Source organism: Artemia franciscana, chromosome 10, assembly GCF_032884065.1.
Source record: "Artemia franciscana chromosome 10, ASM3288406v1, whole genome shotgun sequence".
Taxonomy (NCBI): Eukaryota; Metazoa; Arthropoda; class Branchiopoda; order Anostraca; family Artemiidae; genus Artemia; species Artemia franciscana.
The window spans coordinates 30,611,638-30,626,905 of record NC_088872.1 but is presented as its reverse complement, the minus strand read 5'-3'; the positions used below and the strand labels follow the sequence as shown (position 1 = coordinate 30,626,905).

Below are 15,268 nucleotides of genomic sequence, written 5' to 3'. Positions count from 1 at the left end.
AATAACTATGTCTTTGGGAATGACTTACTCCCCCACAGTCCCTGGGGGAGGGGCTGCAAGTTACAGACTTCGACCAGTGTTTACATATAATAATGGTTATTGGGAAGTGTACAGTCGTTTTCAGGGGATTTTTTTTTGGTTTGGGGGTGGGGTTGAGGAGAGGGGGTTATGTGGGAGGATCTTTCCCTGGAGAAATATGTCATGGGGGAACAGAAATTCAATGAAAAGGGCGCAGGATTTTCTAAAATTACTATAAAAAAAAAACAATGAAAAAATAAACATGGAAAAGCTTTTTCAATTGAAAGCAAGGAGTAGCATTGAAACTTAAAACGAACAGAGATTATTACGCATATGAGGGGTTCTAAAAATACTTTAGCATAAAGAGCGAGGTATTTAGGAGGAGATAAATACCTCACTCTTGATACTATAGTATTTTTAGTAATTTCAACTATTTATTCTACGGTCTTTCTGATTCAGGGGTCATTCTTAAAGAATCGGCACAAAACTTACGATTTAGTATAAAGAGCGAGGTATTAACGAGGGTACAAACCCCCTCATATACAGAATTAAAATTTAAGAATATAAAAGTTTGTTACGTAAATTAATTCTTAAGTTACGTATATTTTTTACTAATAAAAAAAAATCGTTAAAAATTAAAATTTATAGTTGCCTTTTTGTGTGACCGAAAAATTGCATGACAACTAGGCCTCCTTCTCCATTCCTTATTTCTCAAAATCGTCTGATCAGAACTAAGAGAAAGCCATTTAGCCAAAAAAGGAATTAAAATGTAAATTTCGTTTCAATAATTTATGTGTGGAGAGCCAAAATCAAACATGCATTAATTCAAAAACGTTCAGAAATTACATAAGAAAACTAGTTTTTCTAACTGAAAGTAAGGAGCGACATTAAAACTTAAAACGAACAGAAACTACTCCGTATATGAAATGGGTTGTCCCCTCCGCAATCCCTCGCCCTTTACGCTAAAGCTTTTAATTGTTTTAAAAAGTAGAATTGTGGCAAAGAGTCAAACTTTAGCGTAAAGGGCAAGGGATTGCGGAGGGACAGCCCATTTCATACACGGAGTAGTTTCTGTTCGTTTTAAGTTTTAATGTCGCTCCTTACTTTCAGTTAGAAAAACTAGTTTTTTTTATGTAATACATAATAGAACCAGTTTCATTAGGTTCTGTGGTGATCTGTTCTTAGAAAATCTTTTGAAACATAAGTTGTTTTTTCTGACGTGTTTGTCGTTAATGTTATTTTTTAATTTTTGTCTTTAATGTTGTAATGATTAATGTGAAAAGGTTTGTAGGTTCGTAAAGCTTACCGCTTTTGGTATTTATAAATAATTAAAGTATAAACTTGATGTTAAGATTACGTTACTGCAGAACTAACCCCGTATTCAGCACAGTATTTGGCAAATTAATTTCAATAACCATTAAATAGGTATAGACTTTGATCACTACAATGTGACATTGTAATGATTAATGTGACAAGCTATGTAAAGCTTACTGCATTTGGTATTTATAAATAAATAAATTATAAACTTGATGTTAAGATTAAGTTACTGCAGAACTAACCCCGTATTTAGCACAGTATTTGGCAAATTAATTTCAATAACCTATTGAATAGGTATAAGTCTTGTGCACGGTTATTGATTGAAGCAAATTGTTGAACTCATTTTAGAAAGCAAAGTTAATATGAAGAAAGAAGAAAGATTCAAACATCAGAGAATCTTTAAAAATACTACAGAAGATTATTAGCTTATCCTTATTGAAAATTACGCCAAATGTCAATAATTTTAATTCCTTGTTGAACATAAAAAAATAATAATTACACCATAAACTTTAAATAGAGGGTAACTGTCAGCTTTCGTCAAAAAATATTAGTCTTTCTCCGATTTGAGCTTTGCTCTGATTATTTTGGAAACATTTTATACATCTTTTTTTACTCTTTTAATTTCAGCTTGATTTTTTTCAACACTAAAATGGATTACATATGTATAAAATCTCCAAACTCCAGAGGAACAATTGAATTACCATTAGAAGATGACGGTTCCCTCCTCCTAACTACTCTGACAAGTCAGTTTCCAGATGCAACCGGGTTAACTTTTTATTGCGAATCAGCCCAAGCAACAAGAGGGCTGAAGCTAAGTGAAGGGAAATTATGGCCACCAAGAGGAGGATGGTCAAACACCATCTACAGTTGTACCACTAACAAAGGTAGGAACTGCCTCCTGAACTATTGCATAAAGTATACATTCCAGAAGGTTAGAGTTTTGAAAGCATAAACAGAAGTTAATGATTCGGAAGTGGATTATATTGCCTTTATTATCGTTCTAACACTATTTTAAAGAATTTACAGCCAGCCAGAATATTAGAATTAGATGTTTAATATATGAACAAGAGTGGTGAATGGCAATGGTAAATTTGTTTAAAATACAAAGCTCCCAGAGGCAATACAAGATCATGACAAAAAATACCCTTTGAGTTGTTTTGTTCATCCCACGGTCAAATAGAAAGGCTTGATGATTTCTCCCCCCCCCCCCTACATTTGAATTTCTTGCTCTGGGCTTTTATGATCTTGTGGACCCTTAATTATTGGTTTGCAGCACATCAAACCTCTCAGTTAGGGTAGCTTATTGAATTATATTTTTGAAGGCTACTGGACTATAACGCTATTTCAAGAACTCAGCCATACAGTTTGCCACTGTTTTAATTTTTTTTTTATATACATGTTATCGCTAAGAAAATCGTGATCAAGTTTTAGGAGCCATTTTCCAAGACATATAAAGTCAAAAATTTGATACATGTAACCCTTTTTTTATTTTCTTTCCTTTAAATTGCAGTTCTCTAATGAAAAGAATTATTTTCCTTTTAGCAGCTAATTTATCAAACCTTCAGTCAATGTCATTTTGGTCCTGCTAATGCTCTAAATTTTTGATAGTGCAAATTGGCCCTCTCCAATGGTGTTATTTCTTTTTCCTTAGAAGGGAGTATTGATTTCTAAATGCTGTTTGATTTAGCCCTCTTAATAATATACAACCTCTGGTTTGGTATGCTCACGCCTGGTGAAAGTGAATACAACTACTATCATCTTTCTTAATAAAAGCAAAATACTACTACTACTAACGATTTACCGAAGTACCAAGCTGCCTCAAGCCAACACAGGTACGGACGCTCTGCCTCCATCCCCATCTATTCAAAGCCTTCCTCCTTACGTCTTCCTAGGAGGTTCTCATTTTCCTTAAATCTTTCTTTATGACATCCTCCTATCCCAACCGTGGACAACCTGCGTTCTATTTAGCCATAGTCTGTTGGCCAGAAAGGACAAACTTTGGCAATCTTTCCTCTGTCATTTGCATAACTTGCCCTAGCCAACTCAGCCTTTCTCTCATTATTGCCCTAAATAGTGGGAGTGAACCAAAGTTTTTGTACAGCTTACTGTTTAACATATGGTCAGTCAGTCCGGCACCAAAAACAATCCATTGACAATTTCTCTGGAACACATCTAGCAATTCTTCCTCCTTTTCTTTTGAGCGCCCATGGTTCAGAACCCTATTTAACTGCTGTCATCACTGTAGTTTCTAGTATTTCTATTTTTGTTCTTACTTTTATCTTCTCATTTATCCTAACTTTTATCAACTGTGAAAAAACACACTGAGCATTGGTCATTCAATATTAATATTTTCACAGCACCAATAATCTAAACTAATAATGCTTCCAATGTAGTTGAGGCTGTCCTCTTGATCAATCTCCCCCTTACCCAACATCACGTTTTCATCTTAATTTATTCCAAGCCTTCACGGCCCAGTCTTCTTAAGATCCATTTCTGGACTTATTTTTGCAACATGAGCGTGCAAAACCTCTAAAAGATATTCATTTTACTCAGTCTGTAATTTAAATGCTCAAATCAACAGCATAATATAAGTCCATTAAAGTTTTTCTTCCCCGTTTGATCCTTATTCTCCTATTGCATTCCTGTGCCCCTTGAGACCAAGTCTATCAAAATGATCCATATAAGTGAGAATAAAACACAAAACTGCTTAACTCCTGATTTGAAACGAATAGAGGTACTAAATTCATTTCCTACCGTAACTGCATCATAATTATTCTCGTACATTGCACTAACCACTTTAATGTATTTGTTTGGTATCAGTGGCAATGCTATAGCGTTGCCTATAATAAAGGCCATAGACAGGGCCTGATTTAATTCTTTGAAACCCTGACGGCCAAGCGTTTTTGCTGCTCTGTACTCATACCATAGGACGGTGGGTCCATTTTCTTTAAGAAAATTATATTTATGATCACAATCATTATCTTGACACAAAATAACATCGCTTATGATAATGATGTGATTCTCAAATATTTTCAAGATAGGGGTATAAAGGAAATAAAAAAAACGAACAAGGTAATGAAAATAAGTTTAATCAATTGGTGGATAGGAACACGGTACTGCATCTACACATTTGAAATTATTCTGTAATTATGACTACTCATCCTCATAGCCAACTGATAAAGCCTTCCTCCTTGCTTTTTTTCGTGCGAATGTGTCTATGATCTCATCATACGGGATCTCTTGAGTTTGTCTTCCATCAATAGTAGGCCAGAAAAATAATGTCAGTCGGTCAGGGCTGATTGATGATCTTAAGTAGCTCTTCACTCAACGAACGTTGGAGAAGGCTCTTTCTCCTGTTTAGTCTGTGGGAGGCATACAAAAAACTATTCTTAAGGTAATGTCAATGTTTGGAGAGATTTCAGCTGTATCAAAATGAACTTGCTAATGTCAGTTAGTCATGCTTTTTTTTTCTTCACCGGTATTTTGTAGCTAGAATGGTTTCAAATTTAAGTATTCATCTACAATTATAGTCTTAAGATCTTCGGAATAAAAACTCAATAGTTTGCTTGCATAACTCATGATTTTTGACGCTTCCCGTCCTTTAATAACCTTGAAAGATCTAAACCTATTAGGAAGCTGAGTATAATATTTTCCCTTCTTGTGAGTTCAGCATATAATGAATCTAAGATAAAAATGAAAGTTTTTACGCAAAGGTTCATTTAAATGTAACACAACTGCTATATCCCCTATATTTGCCAAAATGTGTAGGTATCTTTCTGTTGCTTCGGAAGCCTGCTGCATAATCCTGCTTACATTTTTCCCTCGCTGCTTTTTCTAGCCCTCCGAAATTTTGTGTCACTTCTTGAAGAAACTCAAAAAGAAAGTTATAATATTTAATAGTGTACCCTTATTGTATGGTTTCATACTATAGTTATATGTTCACCTTGTTAATCTTTTCAAGTAGGGTATCAAATATAATTGCCATTAAAGTAGTCCCAAGTAGTCGAAGAAACTGTTTTTTCAGTGCACTGGCTTCATTTCTGGTTGAGGGTCTCTCTGCATTTCTATTACCAATTTCATTTAAGCTTTCCGAAATGCGTTCTCTATTTTCATTTACAACTTGACAGGCATCATGGCGAGCAGACCGTCTACGTTTTCGATAGACGTCTTGTTAATTGAAACCTGAATGACGTCAGCACTTAGTAATTGTAATGATGTAGCAAATGACGTAAAATAACGTAGGAATTGCAATGCCAATTTTTGTCTTAGAATAATCCGTGTTCGTCTGTGTGTTGAGGTGCTGAATAGTCTGTGTGTTGAGGAACTAAAGAAATGAAAAGCTCCAACATTAATACAAAAAATGAAACAGCCTCTGTACACGATTCTGCTACACAAGGCCCTATTAAATTCAGAGAATTCGTTGAACATAGTATATACTCTGCCGCAGGGCTAACTTCCTTAATACGAGCCTGAACACCGGCATACACGCCAGACATATTCGAAGCGTTGTCGCATGATTGACCTTTTCATTTAGAAACGTCCAAATTAAATTTCTAAAATTGTTCCAGAATTGTATTAATAATTTTTTCAGCTCTATGTCCAACATTTGGTACAAAACAAATAAGCCCTTCAATTGGTAGTCTATTATTTTTCACATAGCCGAGTGAGAAAGTCAGTTGATCCACAAGTGAAATGTCTTTTGTACACCAAATACTATACGAAAGTATTTAGCTTCAGTTACTTCTTTTAAAATTACGTTTTTGTTTTTGTCTCCCATAAGAGTACCAAGTTCTCGATATGCTATTTTTGATAGATATAATTTTGTTCCTGAACTTTTTTCTGAGAATTGTTTTAAATTTTCTGCCATAAAAGGATCGAATTTGGCCAGAAATCATAAGATTCCCAGGAAGTTTCGACTGTCAAGTCTATCTAAATATTCTTGCGTTCCACGTAATGCCGGGCCTTTAATACTTGAATATTTGACTGCTGCAACTATTCTCTCGATTGCCTCCCTTAAATAGTGAACTTCTTGTTCCAGTTCCTCAATTATTTGAACTTCAATATGGTCTTTCACGCGACCTCCTAAGTTTTAATTGTCTTAGGTTACCTTTGTGACTTAAGCAACACCGTATCCGAACTGAAAACAACCTGGGGTTTCACACTCTCTGAATTTGTTTCCTCTCCTGATTGATTTTCATTAAGCCTGTGCTTGATCGCTAGCAACTTCCTTAACAAAAGAAATAGAAGGCAATTTTTACCCGTTGTTTGTATTGTCCTTCACAATTACACATTCAGTAGTGTTTGAAAAAAAAATATTTTAGGAACGTGCTTTATAACTTTTTCATTTCTTTCTTGTGTTTCTTCTTGTTTTATTTTTACTCTGCAAAACTAGGTTTTGGTTTATGAGTTATTTTAGATTCTTATAGCTTAAATGATTCATATAGACTCATTTAGATTAGATGGATTTAGACTTATTTAGATACGGACTACAATTTTAATAGAACAAAGACAGTAATAAAATTAACGCTGTACCATGCGAATGTAATAAGATCAAAGTTATCATGGACGGTTTGTGTACGAGCAAAGCCCTCTGGCAGCAACAGTCGCCAGCACGAGCGAAGCATTTACGGTGATTTTTTATCAGGAGTGTGGGGATGACTGCTGTAAACATTAATATTTGACTCGAACCGTTCTTTGCAGATGTAATTCACCTTTAACACAGAAAGTGAAGTAATTTTTCATAATTTTTGTCAATAAATACCAAAAAATGAAATATAATTGAAATACAAAATTAAAAATACACTTTTCTAGTTTTTGATTTGGAAATCTGTCTAATTTTGTCATGAAGGTTAATTGTCGTGGCAAACTTGTTTGCTATTTACATATAATTATCTAAGAAAAATCTCAAAAATTCTCTAAGAAGGACTATTTTCCTGTGTTTTGAACAAGGTTATATTATTCTCTAAGAAATTATTTTAGAAATTCTCTAGGAAGGAACATTTTCCTATTTTTGAAAAAGTTTATATGATTCTCTGTAAAGAATATCTAAAAATTCTTTAAGAAGGACTATTTTCCTGTGTTTTGAACAAGTTTATATCATTTTGTAGGAAAACATCTCTAAACATTCTCTAAGAAGGACTATTTTCTTATATTTTGAACAAGTTAATGTCATTCTCTACTAAAACATCTCTAAAAATTTACTAAGAAGGACTCTTTTCCTATGTTTTGAACAAGGTTATATCATTCTCTAAGAAGACATCTTTAAAAATTCTCTAAGTAAAACTATTTTCTATGTTTGAAGGAGTTTATACCATTCTCTAGAAAAGATTTAAAATTGTCCAAGAAGGACTATTTTCCTATTTTTTTGAACAAATTAATTTCATTATCTAGGGAAAACTCTAATAATTCTCTAAAAAGGACTGTTTTCATATGTTTTGAACAACTTTACATCATTCTCCAAAAAAATATCTCTAAAGACTATTTAAGAAAAAGTGTTTTCTTCCGTTTTGAACAAGTTTATATAATTTTTTAAGAAAACATTCCTAGAGATTCTTTAAGGAGGAACTATTATCCAATGTTTCGGACAAATTTATATAATCGTTAAAGAAAACATCTCTAAAAATTCTCTAAGAAGGACCATATCCTTATGTTTTGAACAAGATTATATAATTAGCCAAGAAAACATCTTTAAAATTCTCTAAGATTGACTATTTTCCTGTCTTTTGAACCTTTTTATATCATTCTCTAAGAAAAAATCTGTTAACATTCTCTAAGAAGGAACATTTCTTTATGTTTTGATCAAGTTTATATCATTATCTAAAACAACATCTCAATAAATTCTCTAAGAAGAAATAGTTTTCAATGTATTGAACTAGTTTATATTATTTTCTTAGAAAACAGCTCTAGGAATTCTCTAAGAAGGATTATTTTCCTATGTTTTTAACTAGTTTTCTCTAAGATGTTTTCTCTAAGAAAATACGTTTAAAAATTCTCTAAGTAAAACTATTCTCCTGTGTTTTGAACAGGTTTATATCGTTCTTGAGAAAACGTACCTAAAAATTCTGTAAGAGGGACTATTTTCTTACGTTTTGAACAAATTTACATCCCTCTCTAATGAAACATATCCAAAAACTCCTTAAGAAAGACTATTTTGCTATGTTTTGAACAAGTTCGTATCACTCTCTAAGAAAATATCTTCAGAAATTCTTTAAAGAGGAACTATTTTACAATGTTTCGAACAAGTTTATATCATTTCCTAAGAAAATAATGTCAAAACATTCTCTAAGATGGACTATTTTCCTGTGTTTTGAACTAGTTTGTTTCATACTCTTAAAATATCTTCTAAAAATTTTCTAAGAAGGACTGACTATATGACTGTGTTTTGAATAACTTTTTATCATTCTCTAAGAAAACAGCACTAATGTCTCTGTAAGAAGGACTATTTTCCTATTTTTTGAACAAGTTAATGTCATTCTCTTGGAAAAACTCTAATAATTCTCTGAAAAGGACTAATTTTACATGTTTTGAACACCCTTACATCATTCTCTAAGAAAATATCTCTAAAGATTCTTTAAGAAAAAGTATCTTCCTCCGTTTAGAAAAGTTTATATAACTAAAAAAAAAAAACATTTCTAGAGATTCTTAAGGGAGGAACTATAATCCAATGTTTTGAACAAGTTTATATCATCGTTTAAGAAAACATCTAAGAATTCTCTAAGAAGGACCATATTCCTATGTTTTGAACAAGATTATTTAGTTCTCCAAGCAAACATCTTCAAAATTCTCTAAGATGGACTATTTTCCTGTCTTTTGAACCTTGTTATATCATGCTCTAAGAAAACATCTGTTAACATTCTCTAAGAAGGAACATTTTCCAATGTTTTGATCAAGTTTATATCATTCTCTAAAACAATATCTGTATAAATTCTCTAAGAAGAACTAGTTTTCAATGTATTGAACAAGTTCTAGCTTTAGGAATTCTCTAAGAAGGATTATTTTCCTATGTTTTTAACTAGTTTATATTCTCTAAGAAAATATCTTAAAAAATTCTCTAAGTAGAACTATTTTCGTATGTTTTGAACAAGTTTATATCGTTCTTGAGAAAATGTACCTAAACATTCTGTAAGAGGGACTATTTTCTTACGTTTTGAACAAATTTACATCACTCTGTAATGAAACATCTCTAAAAATTCTTTAAGGAGGTCTATTTTGCTATGTTTTGAACAAGTTCGTATCATTCTCTAAGAAAATATTTTCAGAAATTCTTTAAAGAGGAACTATTTTACAATGTTTCGAACAAGTTTATATCATTTCCTAAGAAAATATTCTCAAAAAATTCTCTAAGATGGAGTATTTTCCTGTGTTTTGAACTAGTTTGTTTCATACTCTGAAAAAAATCTTCTAAACATTTTCTAAGAAGGACTGACTATATGACTGTGTTTTGAACAACTTTTTATAATTTTCTTAGAAAACAGCTTAAAGTCTTTCTAAGAAGGACTATTTTCCTATTTTTGAAGAAGTTAATGTCATTCTCTTGGAAAAAGTCTAATAATTCTCTAAAAAGGACTATTTTCACATGTTTTGTACAACTTTACATCATTCTCTGAGAAAACATCTCTAAAGATTCTTTAAGAAGAAGTATTTTCCGTTTTGAACAAGTTTATATAATTAAAAAATATTTCTGGAAATTCTTTAAGGAGGAACTATTATCCAATGTTTTGAACATGTTTGTATCATCGTTTAAGAAAACATCTCTAAGAATTCTCTAAGAAGGACCATTTTTCTATGTTTTGAACAAGATTATATAGTTCTCAAAGAAAACATGTTAAAAATTCTATAAGATGGACTATTTTCCTGTCTTTTGACAACTATTTATCATTCTCTAAGAAAATAGCTATAAATTCTCTCTAAGAAGGACTATTTTCATATATTTTGAACGAGTTTATATCATTCTCTAAGAAAACTTCTCTAAAACCTCTAAGAATGTTTTTTCCTATGTTTTGTATGAATTTTTTCTTATGAATGTATTTTCCTATGTTTTGAACAAGTTTATATCTTTCTCTAAGAAAACATCTCTAAAAATTCTGTAAGAAAGACAATTTTCATAAGTTTTGAACAAATGTTTCACATTCTCCAAGAAATGCGCTCTAAAAATTCTCTAAGAAGGATTATTTTCCTATATTTGGAACAAGTTTATATCATTCTCTAATAAAACATCTAAAATTTTTCTAAATAGACTATTTATCTGTGTTTTACACAAGTTTTTATCGTTCTCTAAGAAAACGTCTATTAAATATATCCCTAAATCCAAGTCATCTCTCTCTGACTTATGAAAAAAAACGCTAACCCATCTCAGACTCTAGTAGATCCCCCTATGAGACCGGTAGTAGGACCTATATCTTTGAAATTTCCTTTTCTTGTTTTCTGACTTTTGAATAAACATTCTAAACGTTGGAGAGTTAGCGGACCCTATATATAATGGAAATATAACGGAGTAATGCAATAAAATATTTTAGTGAAATAATGGCATGTGGAACAACATCATAATATGAGTGCTTTGAATCCATCCCATAAAATGCTTCATTATATTTTCTCTTTTGATGTCACATATTTTTTGGGGGCCATACACAACTTTTAACTACCTCGCCATACATTTCATCATTAATATTATTGGATTCATGGACTGTGTCGGCTGGTAAATTCACGATGGTACTAGTAAGGTTTGCTGGTGCTTTTTTTCATCTGTTTATCTTTATATTCCTTGGTGATATTGTATGTCAGTTCCCTTTTTATTTTACTTGCTGTTTAATTTTCTATTCCGACATTATTATTATATAGGCTCCAGTTTCGGCACCTGGATAAGATCTGCACTATAGAGTTGGTGCTGTAATAGGCTTGTCTTCTTTTGAATGCTGATGCCAGATAGATGGTGAGTGGATCTATCAACGGGTAACTTGTTACAAACAGCAGTATCAAAAAGTTGGCCTTTGTCGTCCAATAAAAGCTTTAGGGTTGCATTCTCTTTGAGCACTATTATCTCTTGTAATTTTACTTTCGCATATCCACAACCACCAGTAATGTTAAATTTTACCGGTATTCCAAAGGGATTTGACACCTGACTGTCATGACATCGCACGCTTACATTTACAATAAGATCCCCATTAATGCTTGTTTAATTGCTTAAATATTTTAGTTTATCAACATTCAGTGCTACGATAACTTTATCATGAACACACTTTCTTGAAATATTTCATCTTCAGTTTTAAAGTAAGATGCAAGTGCTTATCTTTCCAATTCCCAAGTGATAATGCACGAAAACATACAATAAACGAGCTAATGTCGATGAACAGCCATAGAGTATCACGGGGCAGCCGCATAAATAATCTTAAAATTGGCAGAACTCGGAGGGGAATTAGTGGAAACTGAACCGTAAAATCGGGAGACCGAAGTGGCGTAAGCGGAACTGACGGAACCAGAATCGCTGGTTCTGAGACTGGGACTGAAACCGGGGTCGGAGCCAGCAGAATCGGCAGTGGAATTGGTGTAACTTGGTTCTAGGAGTGAGTTGGAACTGGAATTGCTCTAATCGGGGCCAGAAGGGAGAGAAGCAGAATTGTAACTGGAATTGCTGTAATTGGGGGGGGGGGGGGGGCAAAAACGGAGAAAGTTGAATTGGATATAGTTCTATTTAAAAAATATCTTAATTCCTACGGGGGCATTGAGATTGGCTTGTAAAAACACAAAGAAATAGATTTAAGCATAATCTTCTTCAAAAAAATATTGGAGAATGTCTGAGGAATGATATGTATCAAAGGGATGTCACAGGCCAGACATGTTTTGCCATGGTGGCGAGAATTAACACGATCTATTACGAGATGATGGCTCGTGAAAACCCGAACCAATGAATTTAAAACATAATTTTTATCAAGAAAATGTCTGAGAATATCGTAGGAATGATGATATGTATCATAGGGATGTCAGTGGCCAGCCACAGATTACCACGGTGGTGTAGACTGTCAAAGGAGGACATCGCGCTGGGGAAGGCTTGCATGAACACGAACCGATGAATTTAAAGCATGATTTTTATCATGAAAGTATCTTAAAAATGTCATATGAATTGTCAGTAATGTCAAATGTCAGTAAGTAAAATGGGGTTTTCACGGAGCAGCCACGTAATGTCACGTTGGCGTGAATTGACATGGTGTATCACGAGGGACTTGTTTGCAAAAACATGAATCAAAGAATTTAAAGCATAATCCATATCAAGAAAATGTGTGAGAACATCTTAGGAATGATAATATGAATCACAGGGATGTAAGGGGCCAGCCACATATTGCCGTGGTAGCGTGACTTGATAGGATATAAGGAGAAGAGGGAGGCTTGAGAAAACACAAATCAATGGATGTAAAGCTTAGTTTCCGTCATGAAAATATCTGAAAAATGTCTTAGGAATGATAATATGTATCACAGGGATGTCACGGACCAGCCGCATTTTGTTACTGTGGCCTGAATATGTATAGTCTTGGCTCAAACAAAGTTTGCATTTTCATTAAAACCTGTTAGGAATAAGCGAATGCAAAAGAGTCTTTTTTCTCTTCGTTTTCGTTTTTCATCTACTAGTAAGAAAACGTATTGTGAAGTTGACTTTTTTCTTATTGTTCCTATTGTAAGTAATGAAGCTTCTGCTGCACAAAGAGTAATACTAAAAGCTAGTTCAAAATGCGATTTTGCTAATACCACTATTTAAAATAATACGAAGCAGCATAAAGGTGTGTCTAATAGAGCAACAGAAACGAGGCATTTCTATTTAAAACCTTTCAGAAAATCTCTCAATATGAATTGAATTTAACTCTAATAACAATCCTTCCCCTCTTTGAATAAAGTGCTAGGGTGGGCCAGCCACAAATTACTATGCATGGGTGAATTGACTTGGTATATTACGAGGGGATGACTTGTAAAACACGAACCAATTGATTTAAAGCATAACTTTTAACAATAAGATATCTGAGAATGTCATGGAAATGAAAACATATGTCAAAGGGATATCACAGCTTAGCCACATATTACTATGGTGGCGTGAATTGACAAGGTGTATCCAGAGGGTATGGCTTGACAAAACACGAACCAGTGAATTTAAAGCATGATTTTTATTATGAAAATATGTGAAAAATACCTTAGGAATTATAATATGTATCATGTGGATGTCATGGACTGGCCATATATTGTCATAGAGGCGTGAATATGCATAATATTGACTGAAAGAAACATGGTATTTCCATTAAAACCTCTCAGAAATAACCGAATGCTAAAAAGTGTCCCTTTTCTTCGTTTGCGTGTTTCATTTACTAGCGATAAAATGAATTGTAAAGTTGACAAAATAAAGTTGAAAATATCTGAAAAATTCCATAGGTATGATAATATGTATCATGTGGATGTCATGGACTGGCCATGTTTTTTCATAGAGGCGTGAATATGCATAATCTTGGCTGAAAGAAACATGGCATTTCCATTAAAACCTCTCAGAAATAAAAGAATGCAAAAAAGTGTCTTTTCTTCGTTTGTGTGTTTCATTTATTAGCGACAAAATGTATTGTAAAAGTGACATTTTTTTTATTATTGATAAAGTAAGTAATGAGACTTCTGCTGCATAAAGCGTAATACTTAAGGCAAATTCAAAATGTGATTTTGCTCCTTTTTTTCTTCTTCTGTGTGTTTCATTTGCAAGAAAGAAAACGTTCATTGTTCCTGGTTGCCCACCTTATATTAGAAATCTAAAAATGTGTAACCCATCTTGAACTGAATGCGAAAAAGTGTTTTTTTTTTTCATTTGAGTGCTTCATTTACTACCGAGAAAACGTTCTTTGTTCCTGGTTACTCTCGTTATAGTAGTAAATTTATGTTAATGAGCAAAATTGAAACAAAAGCAAAGAATAGCCTCTTTTTTCTTCGTTTGCATGTTTCATTTACTAGCGAGAAAACATTCTTTGTTTCTGGTTAACCTCCTTGCAGTAAGAATTTGAAATTTATGGCCCTTCCTGAACCGAATCCAAAAATTCTTCGTTCCGTTTTCATTTACTAGCGAAAAATTGTACTGTGGGGTCGACATTTTTCTCTTATTGTTACTGTTGTAAGTAGTGAAACTGCTGCAGAAAGCATAATACCTAGGGCCCATTCAAGATGTAATTTTGCTAATAACGAAAATAAATTAACGGGATTTGGCACGCAGGTGCACGTTAAATGTTACCAATTTCAAGTAATCAATTTTCTCCCTTTTTGTCAATTATTCAAGATTTTAGGAGCATACAATCAATTGCTTACGGAGAACGGTAATAGGGAATCAGATTGATTCAAGCAAAAATCATCAGGCTATGCGCATAGTCGGGATGGCGCTAAAAAACTCTTGAAAACAGCTTGTCTCGTAGAAAATGAATCACGAAGAAAATGCAACCTCGAAGAAAAAAACCACCTGGAAGGTAGAAAAACGCCTTGAAAAAAAAATCAAATCTTGAAGAGAAAATCTTTTAAAGGATTACATAACATTCTACGTGTGCATCGTCATTACATAACATCCCACGTTTGTACTGTTATTGCGTAACATCCCACGTCGTCTTTGCATAACATCTACATGTGTGTTGTGCTCAGTTACAAGCGGGGATTCCCCAATGGGTCCTCAAGAAACATGTTATGCAAGATTGTGTTATTCACAATAAATCTACTAAGTCACGCAAGATTACCTCATTCTCAACATAAGTTCACAACTTCTATTACGTAACAACCAAAAAAAACATTTCTACAATTAAACAGTCTCATATTATATAACATATAGGTGTATAATACCAGTATACACCTAGATAGAGATATACTCTATCTATCTCATCTCATTATATCTATCTCATCTCATTATATCTGTCTCATCTCATTCTACTTTTTGATT

General features: G+C 33.1%; 1 protein-coding gene across 2 annotated transcripts in view; it reads left to right on the top strand.

Moving 5' to 3' along the window:
• Nucleotides 1-15,268, top strand: part of LOC136032058 (uncharacterized) — a 45,139-nt gene that overhangs the window by 20,557 nt on the left and 9,314 nt on the right. For both annotated transcript variants that reach the window (XM_065712174.1, XM_065712173.1), the window contains exon 2: nt 1,963-2,219. In XM_065712174.1, the coding sequence (XP_065568246.1) occupies nt 1,985-2,219 (235 nt within the window). In that variant the 5' untranslated portion in view covers nt 1,963-1,984. The remainder of the gene's footprint in view (nt 1-1,962; nt 2,220-15,268) is intronic.